This window comes from Temnothorax nylanderi, unplaced genomic scaffold (assembly GCF_030848795.1).
Source record: "Temnothorax nylanderi isolate EJ_2023f unplaced genomic scaffold, tnyl_v1.0 TNYL_tig0223_pilon, whole genome shotgun sequence".
Classification (NCBI taxonomy): Eukaryota; Metazoa; Arthropoda; class Insecta; order Hymenoptera; family Formicidae; genus Temnothorax; species Temnothorax nylanderi.
The window spans coordinates 91,938-119,480 of record NW_027249285.1 but is presented as its reverse complement, the minus strand read 5'-3'; the positions used below and the strand labels follow the sequence as shown (position 1 = coordinate 119,480).

Here is a 27,543-nt window from a genome sequence, read left to right as displayed (position 1 = left end):
CCTGCTGCAAAAGCGATCATATACCAAATAGTATTTGCTATAACGGCTGAATAAAGTACGATGTCTGCTACGATGGACTTACGATCGTCGGGGAAAGCTCGCACGGCCCGTTGTCAGTATAACGGGCGCCTCGAACGGAAAATGACAATTATGTTTACGATAGAATCTGAGGTGAGATGGAACGAAACTTTTTCTAGTGGCGAGATATATGACGAGTAATTAACGGTAGTATGTCGAGAAGCTCGTTTCAAACCGTCTTTAACTTGAGAAAGAAGAAAGAAAAAAAGATATTAACAGTTGGAACAATTATACAAAATATAGATCAAATAAATATACACTAGATATTATAACACCGTTCAACAAAAAATGTACAAGAACAAAAATAATCGTTTTCCGCAGTTTTTTGGACATTAAATACGATCTCCTTTACCAAATCGCTCTATCATGTCACAATTTTGAGAAATTTGAAATTAAAGTTGCAAAAAGGGCTATTTTACTGTATTTATTGTATAGCATATTGCCATATTATAACTGCAATATGTGACATGTTGGAAAAGTTTTATTATAATGAAAATTAAGTATGTTGTTAGGCTTTTAAAAGAAATCTGTTGTACCAATTATGGTTTAAAAAACTGATGATTAACATAGGATCTATTGCGTCAAAATTGTGACTTACATAGACCATTAAGGGTTTATCAAACAATTTTTAATTATGTTATTCAAATTTAGGAATTTTTCAGGTGAATGTGATGTTAAAGTTGATAAATTCAAAATGGCGGAGCTAATGTTGTGAATGTCAAAATAAAGAAACAGTCGAATTTTTACATTCCCTACATTAGCTCCGCCATTTTGAATTTATCAACTTTGACATCAGATTAGTATTCAGTGACCTGAAAAACTCCTAAATTTGAATAACATAATTAAAAAATATTTAATAGATCCTTAATGGGGGGTTTATATAAGCTGCTTTGACACAATAGACCCTAATATCTTTTTAACCGTAATCGACACAAATTCCTTTTGAGGACTGAAAATCCTAACAACATACTTAATTTTGATTGTAATAAAACTTCTTCAATATGTCACATATCATAATTATAATATGACAAAATACACTAAAATAGTCCTTTTTTGCAATAGTCTTTTAACTGCAAATTTCTTAAAATTGTGATGCGATAGAACCATTTGATAAATGAAATCATATTTAGCGTTAAAAAAGCTACGAAAAAAGAAAACGATTATTTTCGTTTTTGTGTGTTCGAAAAATATATTTTTTTGTTGAACAGTAATTGGATGTTTCAATACATAAGACTTCAATAATAGATATTAACTATAATATCTAACAATATTTTTTCTTCCATTCTTCTAAATGAAAATAAAAATCCAATTACATAATTTTTATATTCTTTTTTATTATTGCAACATATGTTAATTATAAATTAATTTACAGTTTCAGTTATTATATATTTATTACATGTATATATACACATATATACGTATTACATAAATTATTATTAGTATTATATCTAAATTTTAAATTAACATTAAATTGGACAATGAAGAAGTATTTCTTCAGCATTTAACAAATAAAACTTAGCATTTGATAAATCATTTTAGATTAAGTTATGACGTATAATATTACGTATAATATGCGTATTTTATATTTTAGATTCAATTACATATCATTATACAACTATGATTCGAAATTTCTGAATTAAATTCGAAATCAACGGACATTATGCATTGTCGTAATATCATACGATAAATCTTTTAATCTTTTCAACTAAATTTTCTAAAAAGTTCTTTTAATTTAATTTAATGCTTTCAGTCTCAACTTGTAGATTTGTTTTAGTTACGATTCGATGGTTCTTTAGTTAACTCAGTTAAATGAACAATTTCTATTTTAATAGAAATGTATTTTTTACGCAGTTATTGATACGGTTTTTAAAAGGAGCTTCTCGAATGCAATTGAATAAGGTGACGAGAATATCATTGGCACAAAATCGAACGTCACTTTCGCGCGAGTCGTCCGCAACCCTTTTCTCATTTCTAATAATAAAAAAAAAACAATCTTGCCGAATTGCGCGACGAACGTGGATGAGGCAATAACAGCGACAACTTGCCAAGATTTCCTGTTTGCCAATCCCCCGAGAATCTTACTCGTTGTCAGCATGCTCCGGTGCGCATAATTTTTAGGGACTAATTCGTTTACTCGGTAGCTACACCGTTACGTCTGTAAATAAATATTTTTAATTGTTGACCGTTTTATTCTGCTCGCTTCTTTCTGTTCGAGTTCTTTCGCGATACGTTTTGAAGAATCCGACAACACGAGCAGAACGAAAAATCGCGCGATCTGTCGAGACGCGAACGACTATCTCTGGTTTGACTCGTTGCGAATGGAATAATTCGACGAGGAACGAGACAAGCACGCGCAATCGCCGTTCCGTTGGCGAATGCCGAGACGCGAAATCCTTTTCAAGGGAAATCGAGGATCAACAACGGTATAATTTCGGAGAGTTCAATTCTCGATCGCACGAAAGAGACAGGAAAAAAAATGCGTTCGCGCGCGATGTCTGCAGCACTGAAATTCACCGAAATCATACTGATCTGATGAATATCCGGAGGCAAGAAAAGAAAGAGAAAGAATATAAATACGGAACAAACGTTGAACATACTTTTAATCGTAGACCACAATTTCACAACAATATTTCGACAACCAGACGGAAGCGCAGGGTAACTAACACATCAGGGATAGCCACAGACAAATCTACGATAGATAAAGAAAATGCTACATATTAAATTGTAAAGGTAATGGTAAATGATTACTTAGGTAATTATTAAAGTTATAATAACGATATGATTATTTCGTTAAAGAGATTAAGGTGAGAAAAGAGGGGGAGTTGTGGGAAAAGAGAGACAAAAAGTGAATGAATGACAGAAATAAGAATCATATGATAGAATCCGTTATGTCACACTCTTTACTACTCCTAGAGAGAAACAGGATAAGATATATTATGAGAAAATAATAATAATAAAATAACGAATAATAATAATAATAATAATAGCGATTTAAGTAGAGCGTAAACGACGGACGGAGCGTATATAGGTGCGACACGGGGTTTGAAGTGAATATTAGAGAGACCACAGAGGTTTTCGGACCCCACTCCACCCCCCAAAAAACAACCTGTACAATACAAACTGATATTATTATTGATTATTAATACTATATATTATATATATTATATATACAGGGTGTTTCAAAAGAGTTTATAACTGCTCCAGCGGGCTGTACCGTCGGTTCTCGTCTCGCTTGACATAAGCGCGTATGTATACAGATATATAAATAGTTAGTCTAACGAGATGCTCATAAATTGTCACGTTACATCATCTTCTTGCATTGAGACAAATTAGCACGCGAAAGGCTTTAATTTGCACCAATTAAAGTGCATCTAATTGAATTTGTTAGAAATAGTTGTTTTTGAGATGTCTTATTATGAATATTTATTTGCAAATATTTCCTTAAAAAATGACGAAATTTGTATAGAAGAAAGCAACCTACAGCTTTTCTGGTTTCTTACTATTCAAACTGAAATTATTTTGATAAAAAATTAAACGACCGTTATTGTAAATATCTCGTTTTTGTTTTCGTAATTAATTTATGTTTCATTCGAGCATCATAAAATTACATTCGGACGTTTAAGATGGTACAGTGCGTTGAAAATGGTTTTAACAATTTTTTATCCACTCTGTTGACAAGAGAGAATGAGAGGAGTGTGTATGTGTGTATGTGTGAAAGAGAAGAGAGAGAGAGAGAGAGAGAGAGAGAGAGAGAGAGAGAGAGAGAGAGAGAGAAGGGATGGAGTAACAGAGAAGTAGGATTATATCTTAACTGTATGCGACAAATCGCGCAGAGTTGAAATACAGTTAAATGACTGTTCGTATGCATAAAGGAATGCGTGCGAGAGCGTACATAAATATTATCTTATAGGTCTATTTGTGATAGGCACCACATGTGCAGAATTCAGTATTATTTTGCAGATGATTGGAAAAAGAAACGGTCGGTTTTCTTTTTCACTTAACGTTTTTGTTGTTCGTAGGCACCCCTTTAGCATATTAAATATTAAGAGAACTTTCTCCGATCGCGTTGTTTATCGTCTCTCGCCTCTCTCGCGAGAGGCGACGCGCAAAGCTTTGAAGGAGAGAGAGTATCCTAAGGGTGAAAGAGTGAGAGAAAGGGAAAGAAAGGGAGAGAGAGAAAGACAGAGAGAGTGCGTGTAAGAGAAAGAGAAGATAGCAGGGGGACATATAGGCACACACAGGCACGGAGAAAAAGGAGCATTATCAATGTCGCATAGGGTGTGGATAGAGAGACGCGTATCGATTGGTTACTTTATTATAGCGAAAGGATAATACATGTTAACTCATTATTAATTGATTTTAAATTGTCATATTGTTTTACTTGTGTTGTGGTGTCGTGTTAAGGTCGGTATTAACTGCAGTGACTGAACAGCGAATGTGAAACGAGTTTTTTAATAAATTTGGTTTTGCTTTTTTGTTCGCTGTTTATTCGCTCACACAGATACATTGACAAAATCGGCGCCAATATCCGCGCTAACAGTGATTTCAGTTCTTATTTATCATGCAACATTGCAATGGTATACTATACAGATCATTATTAAAATATAAAATCAAACGCAGGCACAGATGCAAAGAAATATAAAAGAACAAGAAGGTTTATTATCCGAACATTGGGATTATATGTTTTTTATTGGACATTTTTTTTATATAACTCTGTGCCATTATTTTCATTGTATGTTAGAAAAAAAATGGGATAATAATAAAACGCAGGTAGTGTTCACTCAACATAAGAAAGAGCTCCTACTTCTATCCAATTTTCTCAACTACATTGATTAAGCATCTCTTACTTGGTTTAGTGAGTACTACGTGCTTTCTAAATTTTCCATCTTCTAACGTATGCTAATTTTTGCTATAATTTTTTATTGCGTCGCAGGATATTTGTAAATTCAACTCTTTTATAAACACTCTAATCTTTTTAAGCATCAACAGCTGTTCCGTGAAAATACGGTATTTTATAAAAAAAAAGATTAGGTTATTTATAAAAAAAGCTACCGGATAGGCACCGATACTGACTGACGAATGGAGAATAATGTTTTATTTTTCTGGAACTTCGCTCAGCGAAGTCACCATTTTAAGTTCCTACCGTACAGTACGACGATAACTAATACAACTTTCCAGTAACTAAAAAAGAAACAGGAATAGTATTATCTTACTTATTGCATAAGGGAAAGTGATAAAAAGAGAGAGAGAGAGAGAGAGAGAGAAAGAAAAAAAAAGAGACAGAGTGAAAGCGAAGGAGAGAATGGGAGAAATTGTAGGAGAGAAAGAGAGAAATACGAGAGACAGTGAAAAACAAGAGGATATGCCTCCGCAAAATATTATTTTTAATTTCGTGTAATTTACAACTGTACATAAGATCAGAGATAAACGCGCTGTCGATTATTTATGCGTAATATATAGGTATACATACTTATATATATACATATTATACATATACGTATATTTATCGATAATTGTGCGTCGCGAGCATTGTTCTTCGAATACAATCTTTGATCGAATGAGCATTGAGAGGCGAGAAACAAAAACACAAACGACGAAATAGGCGAGCACATTGTAAGAACGCGCGGTTTCTGCGTCGCGATTACGTAAAAATGCATATGTGACACATGTAACACACTCGATATTCTTACATAGTGACGTTATTGTTGCTAAGTGGGTCATCAACGATCAAAGTACCACACGCAAGCTTTAGCTGAAATTTGATTCGCTCTTGATAGCCACGGATTTTCCCGCCGAATACAAATCGAATGGAAAGTGCATTGTGTTGTGCACGCGGTCGTTGGAAGATGGCGTTGAACCACGCTCGCGGGGGAATCCCGTGGACTTCTCCGCCGGAAGGGATTTACCAACCGGCGGCACGTCCGAACAGCTTGAAGTTGTCGAGTTACCGATGGTCCGTAACGAAAACTTGTTTCCCATCGTCGCCTTTTCGCCGGCCGTTACTTTCGCGCACAGGAAAGATATATTACCTTTCCCAGATGATTATTTCTTCCTCTAGCGCGTTTATCATTTTCCATTCGATGAGTGACGACGCGTCATCGCCGATATCACCGACGCAGAAATCGCCGTTTCGAAATCTCATCAAGGACTCCATATTGTATAAAGAAACAGAAAAGAAAAACCGGAAAAACGAGAACAGATGAAATAGTTACTTGCATCGGTTGTGCTGTCACGTAGTTCCTAAATCGCCCTAGCCTCGCCCCGAGCGCATGATAAAATAACATATACGAACGAACGAGTGAATGAACGAACGCGTATGAGATTTGTTATTTCGGAGTACGGTATATAAACGGCACACCGCTCGGTTCTTTTTATTTCCGCGTAAATGCTTGTTGACATAATGATTATCATCGACCTTTCCTAGGTTTCCCATTTGGAAAACCTAGAATCGAATGTAACAAATCCCATCAATTTTTTAGCTTCCTGTTATAAGACGTGAATATTTTCAATATATTATTATTATTTTTTAAACAGAATTTACTTGTTGAATTTGTTGTCCTGTCTCTTGTCAGTAGTTGCACTCTTTTATATATACTAGTTATTTTATATCTTCATTGATAATTAATCGAATCTTCGAAGTATTATTTAAGATTAAGCTTTTGAGGATCCATTTTTAGGAAACGTACGTGGCAAATATTTATCACATTTCGTAAAAAAGAAAAGAATCCGACTACGCGATATTAACAAAAGAATGTTTGTTAGCGCGCGATCGTATTTAAAGTCGTAATTTCGATAACTGTGCATGCATCTTTTGATGCAGATGCGCTTATGAATATGTCGTATTTGGCACGTTCGTGAGAATGAAAAGGGAAGAACAAAGACTGGTATTCTTACCTCGCTTTTAGGCGCGATTTAAGTAAAAGCGTCTGTCATACGCGAATTAACGTGTCGGGAGGACGCTTTTAGCTAAAGCCGTCTCCCCAAAAGCGTGGTATAACCGACGTAAAGAGCGACGCATTTGTACACAACTATATATACCGTTTCTCGTAAGAAGCGGAATATGTAGATACCGGTGGATCGTATTTTACCGTACGACGAAAGAGAAGTAAGTGAGACGAAGAGATCGAGGGTGTGTGAAAGAGTGAGAGAGAGAGAGAGAGAGAGAGAGAGAGAGAGAGAGAGAGAGAGAGAGAGAGAGAGAGAGAGAGAGAGAGAGAGAGAGAGAGAGAGAGGAGAGAGAGAGAGAGAGAGAGAGAGAGAGAGAGCGAAAGAGCGGTGTGTGATACGGGTGTGCATTGAGAGCCGTGAAAAAGTGGATAGAGCGCGTGATAGCTTATAGTTCGGTGTGTGCAATACGATGCGAATGAGAAATTATAGAAAACGAGGGAGGAAAGAGAAAACGGGATCTCGATTACAGAAGCAGCACATCGCAGATTATAATATAACGATATATTTATACTAATTACAATTGTACCATAACGATTATAATACTACTTATTATATTATACAGAGCCGCCGCCACCCAGTATATTTTTTACAGGTTTACATTGTATTACAGTTTATAAAGTTTGATATACAATAAAAAAAAGGAACGATTACCTAAGCGCAGCGCGCGCCCGCGGCGGCAGCCGGCGCGTCCCGTCTATTTATAGGGTGGGAAACAGCCGAACGATTAAGACGCCGCGGCGCGCACTGCGTCACGCTATAACTACAATACTTCCGAGTGTTGGAAGATCGACGCCACGAAAGAGATGCGCGATGATAAATCGTGATACGTTGTCGAGATAATCGGTTTATTCGGCCGAATGTAAGGCGTTCTGACAGTATCTGTCAGAATGAGGCTTTTCCTTCAGCAAAATGTATGCATCAATTAACGGCCATTAATTTCAGAAAGCACAAATCGTTTGTTTGGAAGACAGTCCGGGAGAATCTGTTCTTGTTAGCTGGCCTTTTACGAATAAACGGAGTTTCCTTCTTCCGTGGAAAGAAACTTTAAAGAGATATGTGAGCTTTAAAAGGAACGCTAATGGATACACGTTACACGCGATTGGCCTCGAGCTCCCAACACCCGTCCCGATAATGGATAAATGAACGCTACATAACTTGTGATACGTTTACCGCTGGTTACTACAGAGACTTCCTAGCCGATCCTACGACAGGCTCGGCACCACTAGTTCACTCACGCACACGACTCAACGTTTATACGGATTTATTATTACATATTTATTGATTAATATCGAATTATTGTGTATAACGGTAATTAAATTAGGTGAGATATACTTAAACGGGGAGACTACAATGTGAAAAAAAAAACAGTTACAATTGCGAATCAATTATATTGGTGTGAATGCGCACACGAGGCTAGGACGAGGCTAGCTACCTAAACCCCACGTTCATTCTTCGGATTACATGTAACATGTGGATTACACACATACACACACACACACACACACACACACACACATGCATAGATTCATACGCAGACACACAGACAGATCCAATCGTATTCACTCTAAACCCTAATAAAATCTGTACATACCATTGCAATACTCGTTGTACTTTTTTCCATCCCCATTGTTCCGGAAGATACCTCACGTTAATTTTTCTCAGTTCTTAATGTCTTGTAATGCACTCTGTATTGTCTAGGTCACAACTAACGTCAGAGGTGCTAAATATATTTGTCCTAATTTTATGTTATATGATTTAATACCTCCTCCGATGCCGATTAATTGTCGAGATATTCGATGATATCGGTCGAGTCGGCAATGGGATCACCCATAGAGCGTATGCGAAGGCTGCAACGGAGATAAGCTTCTCTTTCGATGGATCGCTAAATGGTCGATACCTACGCATAACCGCGGGTAACCGGTTGTCACTCAGATTGATGAGCAATCGAAGCAGTTTCGAAGCAAATTATTGTTATTCTGATTACATAACAAGCTCGGAGAGTAAGAATATGAGGGAAAGGTAGGGGAAGAAGAAGGAGAAGGAGGATTGACGCGATAGAACGAGAGTAGCCCTTGGTTGCTCGAGGAAGGACAAGAGAGGGTGTATAAGTTTAAAGAAGGACGGACAGAGAGCGTGGAGTGCGAATAAAGAAGGAGAGAGAGTGGAGCGAAAGAAGGAGAGAGAAAGAAAGAGAGAGAGGAGAGGAGATGGAAAGAGACGGGAATAGAGAGGCCGAATCTGAAAGGAGTGGAAGCATAATTCCGAGGGGGCTCGAGCCAGGAAGGGCCGGTTCCGCGAATTCGCGTAATCGATTCCGTCATGTCGCGGACCACCCGGGCACGGTCCTAATAAATAAGTAATACGTCGGTTGTGAACCGAAAGATCGGGATTCCCGGAGGGAGGCGCGCGGGTCCCGGTATGCATTGTTAACGTTTGTTACGTAGCATAAGCGCGCGCGCGAAATCTCTCTCCCTCGCTCTCTCGCTCACTCACACAAACGTGCACGCCGCACGCACACACACTTTCATCGGGCCCACTTTTGACTGATGCGCTGCCCGAAACGAAGCGTGCACTATGCGCCCTTGCGACAGTCTCGCCGATCCTATCGAGATGCGCCGCATTTTGGAATTATCATTAAAGATTGAGAAGCTTTGAATTATGCATTTATTTATTACTTAATTAAAACGGTAATTATATTTTTGACGCGAGTTTCCTAACGGAATAAAATAGTTTCATTGACGAACACATCGCTGTGTGTATATTTTTGTTATTTTCACTCACAATATAGATTGCGTTAATAGATGAATATAGTTCAGACATACGACATGAGCCAGTAATTTCGTTAGAAACGACCGTGCGATTAGCGAAACAACAATCGGTAGAGATTCGGAACCTCGTTGGGAAATCCTGATTGATTCGTTGCCAGGTAACTTTCACATATCGGGGGGGGGGGGGGGGGCCGATACCGACGGAAACGCGGGGATAATAACGTCCTGCAGAAAGCGGACGGGCCGAGGGGGGGAGCGATGTGACATATCACGCGCGCGTGTATTCGCTCGAATTTCTACGGTCTTTGCAACACTTTGCTCTCGAACTATTTTGAAGACACCTATAAATACGTGCATACCGTGCGCAATATACGACAAGTGCTCCCGCAGACGGCAAACATGCCGTATCTGGCCTACCGCTTAAGTAAAATCAGTCGCAACGAGAAATTATTAATCGCAATCCATTGCGCATATACACACACACATGCGTACACACGGAGGAACGCATTGCGTTCAAGGCCGCTGTAGAAGGATATATCCCACGGTGCGCGAGGTTTAAATTGAATGTTTAATTACGCGAATAATATGCGCGCGTGGTCCGTCGCGTCGCCGCGACAAATTTTTAAAACAGTTCCACATGGCCGGGGAGAAAAGCCAAGTCGCCCACTCGAATTCGTCGCGTGGGAGTGTTTTTATTTTCCTGTCGCGAGGATAAAATCTATTGATGAATTTACCTGCGACTTCTTCTGATCGAAAAATGTATCTATGTCCTCGCTTGCTAATGCTTTCCCAATTATGCTCCTCTGATGTAAAGAAATGTTTCGCGTGTTATTCTTAGTTAAACAGATGAATTAGAGAGAATTGCATTTATATATATTACGAGAACCGTTCTCTAAAAGGCTGACTGAGTCACTGTCTCGGAGCCACAAAAACAATAATTATCACGGTGCATAACGCAGACGTTGCTCTTAACAGTTCAGTGCTCACGGTAATTAACAAAAAGCGTAAAATAAGTATTGCAGAAACATTTATCGAAAGAGAATCGGCAATAAGAAAGAAAGACTTAAATTTGTACTAAAAATGTATAATAAGCATTGAGTTAAAAAATATATGTACTGTATAACTACTACTTAGATTAATTGACTAGCAAGTAGAGTTAAACGTACGGTTTTTTGATAGAATTAGAAAAAAGGACTACTCGTTTGGTCTTATTACTTTTTTCTTACGTCTATTAAGATTTTCTAGATATAATCTGCTCTTGTCATATCTTGTATATTTAAAGTCGCGCAAAAGTTGCAATTTATTACCTATTTTATTCCTTATTTCGACCACAAGATCGTTCCATTGTCTAAATTCTCGTACTCCAACGTGTTCGCCGCGCGTATACGCATACAAACGTATTCTAAATAAGATCTAAGGGTGTCAATATACGATGCTCGACACCCTTGAACACATGTAACACTTGGAAGGTGTCGGCGAGTCCTCTGTCAGAGTCGGTATTACGAGGTAGGGAACACCTAAAGCGGGGTAGGTCTTCACGCCGCAGAGAGCAGGAAGGGAACCGAGAAGGGGGGAGCGAGCTATTCGAGCAAGTTAGGCTCGATAAACAGGTGGATCATCGAAGCCGACATTCGAGGCTCTTCCAATCGAGCGATGAAGCGAATAACACACACAAGCCTCGAAGTAAGGGAAAATTTTTCATGTAGGTTACTTCCGACAAACGCATTTTCAACTCTTTTATTCGAAGGAGCCAATGAAGAATGGGGAATACTCTTGTAAATAATGCGAGAATATATTTTTCAATAAAATTTTAGTAATATATAGTTTATACCGAAAATTTATATACGCACTAAACTATAATTATATATTTTATAAATGCGTTCATAAACTATAATTATCTATATATTTTATAAAGATATTAATGCGTTAATATATTTTATAAATGCTTGAATAATTATATTTATTCAATCTTTTTTTTTAAATGAGAAGCCATATTTCATTAAATTCGATCGATCAGTCAATTTTTGCTGTAGTTTAGAAAACACACACGCGAAATGTTGCAGACGGTGTTAAATTTAGAAATTTCGCACGACAGCATTAGCCACTGCGATCTTTGTTCTTTGTTTTGCGGTTAGAAGTCTCGCATTTCACCGTTTTCTGACCTGCGGGGTAGTCTTTGATTTTCTCTAGCTACGTATTGAAAAATCCGCGGTCATTTCAGTTTTACTGATTATAGCATATAAGGCGCAAGTCATTCATTAAATTTTATTCTGCAAATTTATTGCGGTATAAAGTTTAAAGGGAAATTAATTTCACAATTTTATGAGCAACTACTATGCGGTTATTCAGTTAGTTTTATATGCAATATCTCAACATATAAATTACAATAATTTTAATGAATTAAAAGGCAACATTATTATCATGAGAAAAAATTTGTCAAACTTGTATGTTAGAAGATACTACTGTGTATAATAATTTGGTATCACATTTTGAGGTACTTAACAATAACGATTATAAGAACCGTATTTTTGGCGTAATGCCCGACATTTTTGCTCGTAAACGTATTTTTTATTTGACGCTGAATCGACTAGCGGGCTAGCGTAGGGCCGCACATTCAATGGAAATTTATGCGAGGGCCCCGCCCCCTCTTTCTCGCAGAGGCCGAGAGAACTCGGTCGATGGATACGGGCGCCAGCTTCGCAGACTCTATCTGGGCCTTTTACGAGCGTCCAATTGCCTCCCTTTCGTCCAAGTCGACAACGGTATACAAAAATCGTAGGTTGCTGGGCGCACAGAAATCAACACCAAAGTGTACATGATCTTAGAGACTTTTAAAATAGGAGAGGAGAGGAGAGAGAGAGAGAGAGAGAGAGAAAAAAGAGTGCTAAAACTGATCGATTTACGAAACAGCTTGGATTATCAGTTTGTTGGTAAAATTCGAATAATTTTGCTTTAAAATATTTCAGATTTATTTTATCAATTTTATCAGGTTTTCATTATTTATTTGAGTATTTACATAAAGTAATAAAATAAGAATAAAAAATCTCAAGTTTAAAAAAATAGAGATTGGAATAAAGGATGTTATAGTGAACATTATTACTATCAAACACATCGCAACAAAAAAAATATGTTGCAAGCTAGCATCGTATTTTAGAACGGTAATCAATAGCGTTTGCGAAGACAATATTTCGTTAACTCGGGATAACGAGCACTGACTCTATTAACCCTTGGTCGTATGAGAAATGAAAGATCTCTCCTCTCACTATCATTTCGGAATCGATAATCAACGCCGTTTTTGGAAGCAAACCGTTTGAGTACGAAACGGCCATCGTTGCACGCCTTTTCGCCGCCGCGGCGGCGACGGCGGCGTCCCGCGGGTCCGGACCCGGGCCCGGGCCCGGGCCCGGGCCCGGGCGGCGCGGCGGGCCCGCAAAAATGACTGCCAAAAAAGGCCCAGGCTTCATGAAGTCGGACCGTCACTCATCGTGGCGAATTGGCTTCCACAGCGCAACAATGTAACACGATGTGTGCATAACGATGCCCCGCACGAACACAAACGTGCGCGTGGACGACCGGTGGACGAGAGGCGAGGGCGAGCACGTGGTGGGCGCGCGCGTGTACGTATACGCGCGGCGTCAGGTCGCCAACACCGGCACATCCCGCGATCGGGTCTACCCCGCACGGGAGTAAAGGTTTTACCGATGGCGTACGCCCATACGCACGTAGCATGTAGGCAGAGGTTCCCACACCGCAGGCCATGATTTATTGGCCTGCCACTCGCCAGACCTGCTGTCATCATCGTCCCATGGTTGGTCCATGATACAGCGCGCCGTGCCGTATATAACTTCCCTCTATGCACGATCTCTTCGCGTCATATCGGCTCCTTCTTTCCTCGCGCCCCGTTGATACAGGAAGGCCGTTCGCTGCGCCGCACCGCGCCTCTCGCCAGCTCCCCTCTAGCACCGTCCACCTTGTTTTACCTTAACCAGCCGATACCCACCGCCGTACGAGAAGCCGACAATCACCTTCCTTCTCATCGAGAAGATGTTGCCCCGATGTGGGTGGGAGGTGCGAATTTCGCAAACTCGATCTGGATATCGTTATCGCGCGTTATTCCCGAGGTTTACGATCAATCTTATTCTCCTCGAGAAAGTATTCGTGAAGATTAAAAGTCAACCGTGGAAAGAAATCAAACTGGGAAGACGGAAAGATTATCCTGGAGAAGTAATGCATTCGCGAAGATTAAAAAGACAAACGTGAAAAGAAATCAAACTGGGAAGACGAAAGAAGACGTTTATTTTAAGTTCGAAGCCATCGCATACAAGGGAAACGCGTATATATAGTTGCTTTAATAAAAAAATATTTTATAAGAATCAGAATTCGGTGACTAAATATTTTAATTCTCGTAATGCACCATAGATTGGCATAGATTCAATCGTGAAGAACAAGAAACAAGAGATGGAATTTGTTCAATTCGCGCATCTTCGATCGATAATCGAAGACGCTACTTGCAACAACGATAGACGATTGTTAATTGTTTTTATTAACATTTCTCGCAAAGTTGCGGATCGGATTAATGGGCACATAAGCCTGCGAAAGGATAAGGGCCATGGTACACAAAAAACTTAAGCAGTAAGCAAATCAGCCAATCACAGTCAAGAACTTAAGGCATAACATAAACGGTAGCAAATCCAAACTGTTGATTTTTTTACTGCTAACGTTTTACTGCTTAAGTTTTTCTATGTGCTAAGGCCCTAACAGACTTACGCGAGGACAGAAAGGTGAAGGACAGGGAGAAGGAGGGTTTCTATCAGAACACGGGGGACGAACGCGGGAGTCGTCCGATTAGGAACCGAGAGGGGTTACTTCGTTTCGTCGGCCGCCGACGACGTGGTTTCTTAGACCGCAGCGGCGGCGGTGGTGGCGGCGGTGGCGGTGGTGGCGACGGCAGTTTGCTCGCTCGTTCGGCACACAGTCGAACTCCTTCGCTACTGAACGACGGACGTCGTCGTCGCCGTCGTCGTCATTACTTACGAGAGACCGGGAACCATCTCTTAACGCGATCATCATGTCGTGCATCATGATCGGCGTCCTGATGATACTCGCGTCGATCGCCCGCAGTTGCACCGGTTGCCCGTTTTGCGCCAGGCAGCAGTTGCAGCAATTGCAGCAACGCTCGCAGCCGCAGCCGCAGCAACAGCAACTTTACCGGACAATCGGCAGTCCGAGACCGTTCGGCGCCGACCGGCCGACCCGCGTCCAGGAGTTCAACCGGACAGGCGTGTTGCACCCCGAGTACCAGATACCGGCGACCATCAGACCCGGCAACGTGTCTCAGTGAGTATTCGATAAACTTATTTTGTTACACTGTTGTCGCGAGGCTTCTTTTCCCGTGACATCGTCTGACGGGAGATTTATGTCTGACGGCAGCGAGAAAGTCCGATACCGCACTACGTTACATTGGCCGCGGTGTCGATTCCTCGTTCGTCGCCGTTTAATTATCCGAGAAGAGACCGCTGGTATGATTAGTTCGGATAATTATGACACTGCACGGTCACAATCATATCCGCAGAAATACTCGATCGATCGTTAGCTTGAATACGACGCGTGATCTCTATTAGAAATCTGATAGATCTCTTGTGTTTTCGGAAGGACCAAGTTTACCGAAATCGCGGGAAGGAACTCTAGCTTGGAATTAATTTCTCATCGATGAAATTTTAAACATTGCTGTAAATAATTCGTCAATTTACCTTCTATATTCTTTCGGTTTTTAATTCAAAATTCGCTCTATTAACATTTCGCATATTCTTGTATGGAATGTTGTTTAAATATGATAGAATTTGTTAAAATTGTTTAAACTCTCTTTCTCTAGTTTTACTTAAGAATTATTTCGAGTTTTGGAGCACTTTTCCAATTTATTTTATTAATATAACATTATTAGTAACTAATTCTGATTCGATTAAGACGCGTTCAAGCTATCAATCAGAGATTAGAAGTGATCGACGTTTAAAATCGAGAACATTTTAAACAATTTTCTATCACGACTATTGCGCGTTCGCAACAAGATCTAGCGTAGCAATTTTTTTCTCTTTTAATGCAGCAAAATTAGCGCGCGCAATCTTAGCACGGCGCGAGTGTACACGTGTATACCTCAAGTCGGCGAGAAATATTTAAGCAACTATTTTTACGTGCGTAAATTGTTTGCTCGATACGCGCAACGACGGCACCGCGAACGTTTACAGCAACGTCACGCACCCCGTGCCGCGTTTCGTCAACCACGAGACGTTTGTGCACGCAATTCGACGCACATTTTGCGTAGGCATGAGTCGATTCGATACATTCGACTCATATCGATGGTTCACAGCTTCATCACTTGTAGCGAATATAGCGAGATATGTTATGTCGACGTACACGGGAAGAACAGATGAAGGCCTGTTGCGTCGTAAAAGTCACGCTGTTGCTACTTTTACCGAAAGTAATGTGCAACGAAACTTTTTCTTTTTTTTTTAAATAAATTAAGTACAGCTATCTTCTGCGATAAATACGCGACTATTAAATGACAAATTCCTCGCAATAATGCTTTATTAATTAACCGACGAATGAGACAGACGATAGATGGAAAACGAACTGGGGGATAACGGAGCGAATAACTCCGATAACTCGTTAGACTCGCTTGATTCACTTTTATTTGTTTTAATTTATCATGCTTCATAGCCTCGTGATCATCAAAGAAGGTACGCCGTATACATATTTGCTTATGTGGCCAAGGTAGTCGCTTCAAGTTTCCCGACGATAAGAGAAAACGGAGACTGCGCGCCGCCGACTGTTGCATACGCGATGGAGACGGACGATAAAATTTGGTCGCTCCGTTATTGTCCACGTGCTCCTTTACACCCTCACAATGTTCACCCGGTGTCTAATGGTCCGATCCGTCGCGACGCCACGCGTCATAAAGTCCTTCTATCGGATGGTTTCCGCGAAACTCTGACTGAAGTCGAAGTACAGAATTACACGCTTCTCTCTCGGCTTGGGAGATTTTCGATTTTGCTGCGAGCAGATATTTATATACCTGACTTACCGCTTACAAGAGAAATCCTTGCAAACCGAGAACGTACTATAAAAGACAATGGGACACGGCGTTTTCGATTCGATTTGGTACGTTCGCCCCGTTGAAGAGCCTTGACGTATCACGATCGTATAAAATCAAAGATTTGTGCAGAATAACGCGCGGTAACATCTCCTGTAAAGTCGGCCTCCAACCGAGACAGAGGTTTAAGGAGGGCAATGAATGCTCGTGCGTCTCGTTTCGAAAAAATCGTAAAATTTCGTAATGCTTAGAACGTAAATTACGATTATTTAGTGAGCATTTGCATAACAATTTTCTCCCGACAATGTAGCAAAATTACATCTGTCGAATTTCGAGCGTGATAATCATTAATAGATTATTCTACTTCCTCGTACCTCGGATGTCTTCACGCCTGCTACGCAAAGGCCATGACACTTCTTTCGTCGCTGATACCACACGAGCTCCGAATCCTATTGTTAAATGATGTTTTTACATCCGTCTGTCGGAAGTAGAAATTCCGAAGTCAATCTTCTCTCTCTTGTCTACTTGCAAATATTACTAGACGATTTTTGAAAGTATTAAGTTTGGAATACTTCAAGCCTTTTTCTCTTTTGAGCTTTGTTTTCAATCGCTTACAATCTGTACTTCGATATTTTAATTAAGAACTCGAAATTGACAAAATTATCTGTCACTCTGCCATTAGAGGTTTTCTTTATACTATGACTTAATAATCGGGAAATTAAAACGCGTAATCTAAAACCACCCTTTGGACTCCACCGTCCGTATCGACGTTACCATCTTTCTCGCGGCGCGTCCAGTAGCACCTTCCGCAGGGTCGCTCCCCTCGCGGATCGCGCGCCAGGATGAAGAGGACGAGTGATGCCACGCGCCGCGTAAAAGCGCCCTGCCTACCTATCTCGGTCGCGACTTTCCACGAAACTTGCGCCAGACTCGCGACAAAAGAGAGGGAGAGAACAGACCGTCTAACAGAATCAATTCGGGGTTCTCCTCGTCTCTGCCTCCCTCCCCCCGCCCCCTTCTCTCTCTCTCTTTCTCTTCTTCGTGTTCAGGATGACTTCACGGATGCCGGATTTAGACCACGGGGGTCGTGGCTGCGCGACCCCAGACGCCGCGACGCCGGCATTGTGCCCCGACGCTAATTTTACAATAGCTGTCTCAGCGCCAGACGCGAACGAGAGGAGCACGTGTGGCGGCTGCACCGACGGCGGCGTCTCGACGTTTCTTGCAAACGACGACGACGACGACGACGACGACGACGACGACGACGGTGGCGGTGGCGGTGGCGGTGGCGGTGGCGGTGGCGGCGGTGGCGGCGGTGGCGGCGGTGGCGGCGGTGGCGGCGGTGGCGGCGGTGGCGGCGGCGGCGGCGGCGGTGACGGTGACGCTCGGAAGCTAACGGGTTGAGCCGCGCGCGTTGTAGACATCGACGCAAAATAGAGGAAAAAAGAGTGCCCCCAACGGCGTGAGGAAGGGCACGAAGAAGAGCGGGGGCGGTATAGGATGAGCAGCATCGTCGAGGCGTAAAGTTAACCAGTGTAATTTTCGAAAAGAAGAAAGAAAGCGAAGGAGACAGGGGGATAAGGAGGAGAAAAAAAAAGAATTGTATCGAACCGATCAACATTGTGACTAAATATAACGACGGTGGAATCCAGTGGTTATATATGTATGCGTGCGTAGCACACGTATGCGTATTGCGTGACTACGAGATTGCGGCGACTACCGGGTAATTATTTCAATTACGATATGCAACATCCGCCGCGCGGCGCGGTGTTCTCCAGCGGATTAACATTGCCGATCCACGCCGATTATGTTAACGAGGGGCTTGCGAAGCGATGCTCGCGCGCCGGGTTAAGTCGACAGGCGCGGCGGTGATTTTTGCGACAGTGCGCTCGACGATGCGGGGAAACCGTCGAAAACGGAACGAAATCGCTATCGATCAGTACAGGAAACGATTTCCTCGACCGTAGGGTGGTCAATGAAGACATTTGAAATCGAATACGCATTTTTATTCGTTTGCGTACGTTCGACGTGCCGCGAGCACCAATATCAAACTGGATGCAGATGAAATTCTTGCAGGTTCTATTACCTGAGCCCACGGGAAGGCCCGCCTCTCACGTTACTCGTTAGCCCGTGCAGCGGCCCGATATTCTGGACGGTCAGTTACGTAGAGCCGCCCGAAAACGATCAGGAAGCAGAAGGTAAAAAGTGTATGTGAAATTCTGCTCAACTCTTAACAGAAAGATGCGGTTTTACCGTCTTGTCAATGCGAGTGATTTAAACGCTTTGATTCTTAACGCAATTTACAATTCGATCCTGCTAAATATTAAAGGATGAAATTTAAACCAATACCTTAAGTTAAATAACATTTTGTTATTTTTAATTACCATATGTGTGTCCAAATTTTAATTTTAATTTATTTTAGTACAAAACAGTATTATTTTAATTCCATTGGTTTAGTTAAATTAACATTACTAAATTAACGCCATATTGAGTAGAAACGATGTATGGGAATGGTTAAAAATTATTCAAATTGAGTATAATTTGATGCTAGGAATAAAAAGTTACTATTTATTTACTTTCCATTTTATGTCAATAATAATAATCGGCCTTTCTTTTTGTATTTTTCCTATATTTCTGCTATATTTACAATGTATTTATAACTATCTCGATACTAAGTTGTTGAAGATTAATGTATAACTTGAAGATTGACGATTAGAAGGCGCGATCGAGAAAAAGAAACGTGATATACTTAACAAAATAATATTTGGAGTCACCTCGAGTGTGACGAAGGGTGATCGGGGTATCCCTCGAGTTGTCAAGTCGCTAGAATGATTTCCGAATCAATTTAGCGCAAACGCGTTGGCCTGTGAAGACCCTGAAGCCGGGATCTCCTCTCTTCACGTACGAGGGCGCGGAGGACCAAAATTTCACGATACCAAAGACGCGGTCCGGTCTCTACTGGTTCGAGATCAAGTCCACGGAGCCCGCGGAACGGTCGCCCGGCACGGTGCTTCTGTATGCGACCTCCAGCGCCCTGGATCACGTGTCGGGCATATATGCGAACGGAAAGGAACATCGCCATCGTACGCTGAGATTTCAACAGCGACGAAGCAAACGCCGGCTGACGATATCCTGGGGCAAAAGGTATCGCTGCGTTTACCGCGTCTTACGCTCGCTTTGCATTCCGAACGTATGGGATGTATTAGAAGACGATTTGTCTTTTGAAGTAAACTGCTTTCTACAAGTTTGGAATCAGGCTTTTCTCGAGTATGTTTGAATATGTTGATGCAAATACAGTAATTTGCTAAGCATTTCGCGAGTAGCTTCAGGATCAGGATCATGACGCGAACGAGTTGGCGCGACTTTACTGCCAAGGGAAAAATTTCCCTAGAAGCGATATAAATCGAATTATCGGGAACGCGAAATCTATTCTTAGCACGATCGTCATCTGTGGACTTTTACGCGATATTGCCGTAATTCTCTTCTTTCCGAGGTCTGTTATTGCGCACACGAACGTAACACGAGGCCCGCGCGTTAATGCGCGTCTACGTCGATTTCGTTGGAGTCGCAATTTCAAAATGGAACGTTTGTTTTTCCAGTCATGTGGATCCTCACCTCTCCAACTACTGTTTAGCTGTCACTTCGGGTACGCAGCCGCACCCATCGACGCTCTGCGCCGCGCAGAACGTTCTGAAAGCTGCGCCGGGCAGAACGTTCTCGCACTCGTCGGCGAGAACCGGCTCTTCCCCGAAGGAGCACCATCATCGGGACGTACCGGAAGGTCTGCACTGCGTGCGGCAGACCAAGCTGACGCTTCACAGGATGAGATACGACACTACGTACAACTTTACCCTATACGTGGTCGGTCATCTCTCTCGTCACACGTTAATCGAATCGATCGCTCGTAAAACCGCACGGATCATACGCTCAGTTTAAAAAGAAGGCTGATAGACGCTCTTCCGTTTAGTTTTTGCGCCGTGTTCATCTTCACGCGAGAATCGCATACACAGTCTTGTACACAGAGCGTATAAAGATTATTAATTGGAGGCAGTTTCTGCAATGCGGAGCCAACTCCGAAACCTTTACTTTTCCGCTAGAACAAATTTCGCGAAACATTAGAAATAAAATTCTGCGTCAATGTTATCCGAAATATAATGACCGAATTATAATCCTAAATACACTTCCATATGTTTTATTAGAAAATTTTCTGTCCACGAAGTATCACTTTACAATAGGAGAACTAAAAATCACGGAAATGGCGCTTGGTTTCTTATTACATAACTGCATACAATTTCTGTAACTCTCTTGCGCGATATGTTTATTTACGTGTTTCATTACAAATTACAGATTCAGCTGTGCTACGCTGAATACCTCGTGAATTTGCTTGTTGTTAAACTATCGAAATGACCGACGCTGATTCAACAGGTGAACACGCGGAACAACGTCTCCAATCGGGTCGCCACCGACGCTATCAGGTTCAAGCAGACGCCGGAGCTGACGTTGCGTACCGGTCGTTACACCACGGCCAATCTGCGGAAGACCGACGGTTTCGTCAATTTCCGTTATCGTCCGCCGGACAACACCTCGAGCACCTTTCACATACTTCCCTGCGGTGGAGGCATCGTGAAGGCGAAATTAAGCGGACAAGGAATACTGCGGGTAAAACATCGAGTATTTACAGAAAAGCGATCGGATGCGTGCCGACCGCAAATTCACGAAAGAGTCTATTAACAATTGACGCTATCGCAAAGCCACCGGCCGTCCTGTCATTAATCGGAATACGGCTTTCGTGACAGCGTCGATACACGTATATGCATGTAAAACGTGTCTCGTGTGATCAGCAGGAAAAAGAGGTGGTCGGATACGCCTCGTTGCGCGTACCTCCTCTACCCACCGGTAAGACGTACACCCTGCGTATATCGACCACACCGCAGGAGCTAGTTCGAGTATCCACCATAAAAGTCCTCGCTACGCAGGAATCGTCCACCATTTATCCGCAAGTATGTGTGTGTGTGTGTGTGTGTGTGTGTGTGTCGGACTTTGTGCAAACTAATATATATTTCCTTCATACAACTACCGCGAGAGATTCCGTTACACTCTATTCTATCTTCTGACACTTCCTCATAGTAAGGAGAAATATAGATAAACTCACATCTAGTTATACCATACTAACATTCTTTGAGAATTTACAAGAATATAGCACCCGTAGTCGCGTAAAATCATCATCGATTGGCTCTCCCGTCGTCGATAATAAATTCCGATTAACCAGAGCTTTGTCTTGTTCGAGAAGTGAATTGGACGTCGCACTTTTTGGCGCAGATACCGTCCAAGAACCCGCCGCGGGAGTACCGATCCCTTAGGACATGCCACGAAGTGACGATAGGCGTGGAGCCGGCCGGCGCCGCGAAATACTGCATCCTGGTGAAGGAACTGCGGAGTTCGTCGTCCTTGGCGAGTGTCACGACCGTGCCGGATCAGTGCGGGCTCCATCGGCGTAGGCGGTCCGAATACACGTTCGAGGTTTGCGAGGAGAAGCGTAACCCACCGAACGATCGGGCGCTGCCGTTCACTCTGAGGAGGCTGCAGCCCGGCAAGGCTTACCTCTTGCAGATCACGGCGCAGATGAACGGCCAGTCCTTGTCCTACCCGCTGCTAGGTGTGCGCACACGACGTTCCTGCGTAACGTAATCCGTATGATTCCTATTAAGCGAACTGTAAGACCGACGCGACGATAGGGGCACCGTTGGTGACTCCTATATAGACCCACCTGTCTTCTCATCAAATAATGTACGAGCGTTGTTCGAAAAGTTTCTCAAGTGATATATGGATGTCGTGACTTTTCATGTAATTGAGGCCATTGATGGAAAAAGGGCACATAGACTTGTAAACTCAAAAATATGGTGTTTTCATTGTCACTTAAGAAACTTTTCGAACACCTTGCATACCGGGAAAGAAACGATCTACGAGGTTTCGAGGATCAGACGTGCAAAATCCGTATATCTATCGCGACAATGACGCGAGTTTTAGAAATCTATTGAAGTAGGTACACGCAAATTGATATTAATATTTTATATAAATTTTCGCTGTGTTTTAAAATTTTATTCAGGTAAGTATAAACGGTGATTATCTATTGGATCTTATTGGACTCGATAAATAACTCCCGTTTTATTTTCGCATGTGAACTATTTTATCTCGCTATTAAGTTTACTTGCCAACCAATCGCGTCGACACTGTGCGCGAATCGATGTGAAAACAATAAAAGCGCAACGAGAAGTTATTTCCGGATTTAAGGATTACGTTCAGTCGCAGAGGCACAGTCATCTAGTCTAGATTTTACGACACGTACAACCATACAAGTACACACACACACACACACATACACACACACACACACACACACGCGCGCGCGCGCGCGCGCGCGCGCGACATCCGTGGTAAATGCGGATCGACAACAAACGTACATCAACGTATTTTGATATTTGTATAACATGTATGTGTATACATTCTTCATATAGTTATAAGTTTTTTTATACGTACTCCTCTCACCCTAAATAAGTACAATAATTTTGCCATTTTTACGGCCATCTGTAGTTACGAATAGAGATTACACATGAAATCGAAAAAAAAAACAAATAAACAAAAATTTAGACAGACAAACAAGTAATTGGTGTTCATTGGCGAGTCTGGCGTGTACTTTCTCATTTGTAAGTAAGAACTCTAGAGGTCCTTCCCTGTTTTACATATCGACTTGTATAATAACAAAAATATATAGCTACTGTTACGTGTCACGACGGGCTAAGATCAAAGTTCCACTTCGATGAGTCTGAGGAGCCTTTCACCGGGCGAATTCGGCGGTTCCGCTTTCAGCAACGAAGCCGCTCTGGCGAGATGGGCTCGCTTATCCTCGCCGGGACATGTCGCGAGCTCCCGCAGGGTGACCGCCGTGTAAAGCGCCAAACGAGCGCCGTACGGATCCAATCGACTTACCGTGTCCATGACGCGCTTACATAATTCCGATTTCCGTGGATCGGTCGCCGGTAGCAGCTGCATCAGTGAGTGGCTGACGGATATGCAATGCTGATGACCAGGATGCAGCAGCACCGTAAGCCTAAACGGACGATTTGTTGAGTTCCCAAGTAATAGCGCAGAAAATATGAACGTTCATCGCGACTGTCTAATATTTAACATTGTTCTCAGCGAACACGAAGTAACATGCAAATTACATACAAACTAGACTTCCTACTCAACAATGTATCATCAATTAGGAATTAATGTAAATAAAGTCGTCGTGGACAGGATCGGAGAAAGAGGCACAAGGCTCTACCGTGAAAGAAGATCAGATAAGGTGTGTTCGGTCGCCTGCTTCATGACCTCCGTGACTTCTTGCTCCAGTCTATCCATCAACTCCGCGACCTCCGTGGACGTCACTATTCCCGGACACGCGTCACAGGACCAATCGGTATTCAGGTTTAGGGGATCGTTTGGCAACATGAGTCCGTTTTTGCAGGGACAATTCAAGGTGCCTAAATGCGTGCCCAATTCCGTGGGATCGGCGCAACGCTTGCATCGACAAGCGAAGTATTTCGTGGCAAGGAGATGCTCCCTCCTGGCCCTGGTGGACCAAAGCGCGTGCGTGTACATGGTGCTCAAGTGTTCTCCCCTGAAAATATCAATTGCAAATGCGTACACAGAAAAAAAAGAAGTGACAAATCAAAACTTATATGTATACTCAAATTAACGCGTTCATTGTTTTGTACATACTGAACAATATATGATCTTCTTATAGAGTTAAGAATTTTAACTTTTTATTTCAACTTTTTTTCTTGAACTATATAAAATGACTTCACTCTAGCAAGTTTTCTTCGTTTAACGCGATATAATCTTATTTCAAGATTTTCACGTCAAAACTAAAGATATTTTTAAATTAAGAATATTCTTTTTTTTTATTTAGCGACAATAGATCTCTCACAAGATAGATGAATAATTTTTTTATAAGAGAGATAAATGAAGCTACATACGTACTTTTTAATTGACGTGACCGCGTATACGGTAATCCGCGGCCTGCCTTTGTCGTCGACGCGAAAGCTGTGTCGCGTGTTCGCGATGCAGCAGTGCTCTAGAAGAGACGCGTTCTCGTAAATCGCCACCGAGCCTTCCGGCGGCGCGGTCTCCAACGCGTTCACGTCGATCAGGCCACAAATAATCGGCAGAATGTCTTTGCAATCAGACGCCATCGATAAAAGTGGCCCGAGATGCTGGCTCACACTCAACACCTCATCGTGAGCCTCCGTGCCGGGTCCACGCGACTCCACGTGATTCTGCAGTTTGGCCAAAGACGTCCAACGTCGCGATTTCGTGCGCCACAATATCAGTATACGAATCACCAGAAGCACCTCACATCTGCGGGCGTAGCGCGAAATTAATGACGCGAACGAAAAACTGCTTCTTTAGAAACATTTTTAGACAATTAACTTTCCGGATGTAGGTACGACTCAAGTCGCGATTAAACAAATTCTCCTCTCCCTTTGTTAAATATCTCACTAATTTAATGGTATCTCAAGGTGGATACTTTATTACTATCCAACTTGCGCCGGATAGAGGTACCTGGGAACAATGCTAGCGCGCGCAAGGAAAGCGCACTCGAGCTGGTGCCTCTTCTTATCGGACAATCCTCCGCAATCGGGTCTGCACACCGGCCAGCAACACCCGCCGCATCTCGCGTCGACGTCGTCGCACCGTTTACCGCAACCGACGCAGACCCGTTGATTCGCGTGAGTCAATGGTCCCCAGACCAAAGGCACCTCCGAGAGGATCACGTCTGCCGGCGCCAAGTCCCTGGTCGCCAGCAAATGCCGTCCGAGTGCAGGGTCGCGACCTATCTCCCAACCGCCACACGTGGACTTATGACGCGGCCAGTCTTGAGATTGGTGCGACTTGTCGCAGTAAAATTCCCGTTTGCAGCTGCCGCACTTCAACGTGGCGTTTTCGCCGCACACCGGGCACGCACCGTACTTCGGAGCACTCTCCATGATCAATTAATTTCCAAGATCATCGCCGAAATCGGATTTAAACTTTGATCACTTACCTAGGTCTCTGAAGTCCGACCATTAATTTAATTAATTTAGCTGCGAGGAGAACGAGCTGAGTAAGTGCGAATTGAAAGTTTAGCATTGTACTTTTACACCATCAAAAAGTTCTTCCCTCAAACTTTATGTAATGTATTTCATACTTACGGTACATTAATTGATTCGGCAGCCGAAAATGAAGTAACATCAGACGCACAATCAAAATGGTATGTTTATTACATTTTATTAAGTTTATTTAATTCTCCCTGGCGATATAACTAGGTCAGACTTATTGCGAGAACATCGTTCATCGGCCGCTAACTTTATTATACTGAACAAACCGACATTTGCTAACGCGGCGGCCACGTTTAATTATAGGTCGGACGGCCATGCTACTATTTTCGTACGTAAAATGAAGGGAATGAAGATTTTTCTACTGACGCACACATGGATCGTACGTGCTAGTGAGCATGCCAGCACATCCAACAAATTTATGGAATTTATAGTCCTACGTCTGAATCTAATCTTAAAATTGCCTAAATTACATAAAATGTAGAACAATCTTACATACATATGATTAGGAATTTGCCTGTATCTAGATATAATTATCTATATCATCCACGAAGAAATGGAATTATCTTTATCTTTATCTTGTGGTGGCCCTACCAAGATGGCAGTCCGGCACCGCATTAATTAAGCCCCTTGCACAATGCCAGGCAACAGGCAATAGGAACAGGAAATAACCAAAAAATCGTTAATTACAACCTAAAAAATTCGAATACTATGATTGGTTGGCAACAGGCAATAGGCACAGAATTTCCAACATGATGGAAACTCTGTGTCTATTGCCTGTGTCACTGTTTATTCTGCATTTATACATGATTTCTGATTTCTATTCCCTGTTCCTATTGCCTGTTGCCTGGCATTGTGCAAGGGGCTTTAGCCGCGCGCGGGCAAACGCGCTTTCTCGCGAGCGTCTGGCTGCGCCGATTAAATATATAAACAAATTCAACAATACTCATTGCCCTTTTATCGACATCCCATCTCACACTACATCCAATCATATATCGTTCATCCAACACCATTACATCGACTACAATAGTTACCATTGCAAAATTTAAATAAAAAATAAATTGATAATTAGAAATCTAAATGAAAAATATACAAAGTACATTCATCTTCATCTTAGAAATACAAAACATTAAAAAAATTTATTTTTGAGAAATAAAAATTTAAAATTACGAGTACTATTTTAATATCCCTTTTATAATTATTTTTATAAATTTTTATAATTTTATAAATATTTGTGTGTTTAAAAAATTATTTAGATAAATCGCAATAATCATCTTATCTCTCATCTAGATTAATTAAAAGCAAAATCATCTCACATATGATAAATTTACGAATTTTTATCTTATCTTTTGATGATTTTGAAATCATTTAAGGCAAACACTGCATATGGCAGATCAACACTAGTAATTATATTTCGCGATGGAACGTTTTTAGATCCGATATATGTCTTATATTTTTGAATTTTTTCTAATAGAGGAAATAAAGCCATTTTACATATGTAAATTTTTTTCCAATGGTGGAATTG

General features: G+C 41.7%; 2 protein-coding genes and 1 long non-coding RNA gene across 5 annotated transcripts; 2 read left to right on the top strand and 1 right to left on the bottom strand.

Annotated features, from left to right (window-relative positions):
* Positions 1-1,689: 1,689 nt before the first annotated feature.
* Positions 1,690-8,625, top strand: LOC139779382 (uncharacterized). The gene is made up of 2 exons (XR_011719880.1): positions 1,690-7,219; positions 7,311-8,625. It is a non-coding gene; the product is annotated as an uncharacterized lncRNA (long non-coding RNA).
* A 6,128-nt stretch (positions 8,626-14,753) lies between these two features.
* Positions 14,754-23,541, top strand: Nord (neuron derived neurotrophic factor nord). Of its 2 annotated transcripts, none has more exons than XM_071717738.1 (7): positions 14,754-15,131; positions 18,958-19,079; positions 19,731-20,025; positions 20,481-20,742; positions 21,307-21,540; positions 21,726-21,881; positions 22,201-23,541. In XM_071717738.1, exons 1-7 carry the CDS (start codon positions 14,863-14,865, stop codon positions 22,567-22,569), a joined length of 1,707 nt encoding a protein of 568 aa, XP_071573839.1. In that variant the 5' UTR covers positions 14,754-14,862; the 3' UTR covers positions 22,570-23,541. The 2 variants fall into 2 exon arrangements, with proteins under 2 accessions (XP_071573839.1, XP_071573837.1); XM_071717736.1 differs by having other exon boundaries at positions 18,958-19,088.
* Smyda-5 (SET and MYND domain containing, arthropod-specific, member 5) lies at positions 23,340-27,501 on the bottom strand. 2 transcript variants are annotated; one of them, XM_071717739.1, is made up of 5 exons: positions 26,115-27,501; positions 25,486-26,006; positions 24,904-25,281; positions 24,206-24,541; positions 23,340-23,989 (listed from the first exon to the last, which is right to left on the bottom strand). In XM_071717739.1, exons 2-5 carry the CDS (start codon positions 25,908-25,910, stop codon positions 23,683-23,685), a joined length of 1,446 nt encoding a protein of 481 aa, XP_071573840.1. In that variant the 5' UTR covers positions 25,911-26,006; positions 26,115-27,501; the 3' UTR covers positions 23,340-23,682. The 2 variants fall into 2 exon arrangements, with proteins under 2 accessions (XP_071573840.1, XP_071573841.1); XM_071717740.1 differs by having other exon boundaries at positions 25,486-25,974.
* Between the last annotated feature and the right edge of the window lie 42 nt (positions 27,502-27,543).

Coding starts and splice junctions, on each gene's coding strand:
- Nord (XM_071717736.1), top strand. CDS start 14,863: ATGTCGTGCATCATGATCGGCGTCCTGATGATACTCGCGTCGATCGCC. Junction 15,132..18,957: donor AGACCCGGCAACGTGTCTCA/GTGAGTATTCGA, acceptor AAATTCTTGCAG/GTTCTATTACCTGAGCCCAC. Junction 19,089..19,730: donor GGAAGCAGAAGGTAAAAAGT/GTATGTGAAATT, acceptor GAATCAATTTAG/CGCAAACGCGTTGGCCTGTG.
- Smyda-5 (XM_071717739.1), bottom strand. CDS start 25,910: ATGGAGAGTGCTCCGAAGTACGGTGCGTGCCCGGTGTGCGGCGAAAAC. Junction 25,282..25,485: donor CGCGCTAGCATTGTTCCCAG/GTACCTCTATCC, acceptor CTACGCCCGCAG/ATGTGAGGTGCTTCTGGTGA. Junction 24,542..24,903: donor GCGGTCACGTCAATTAAAAA/GTACGTATGTAG, acceptor TGATATTTTCAG/GGGAGAACACTTGAGCACCA.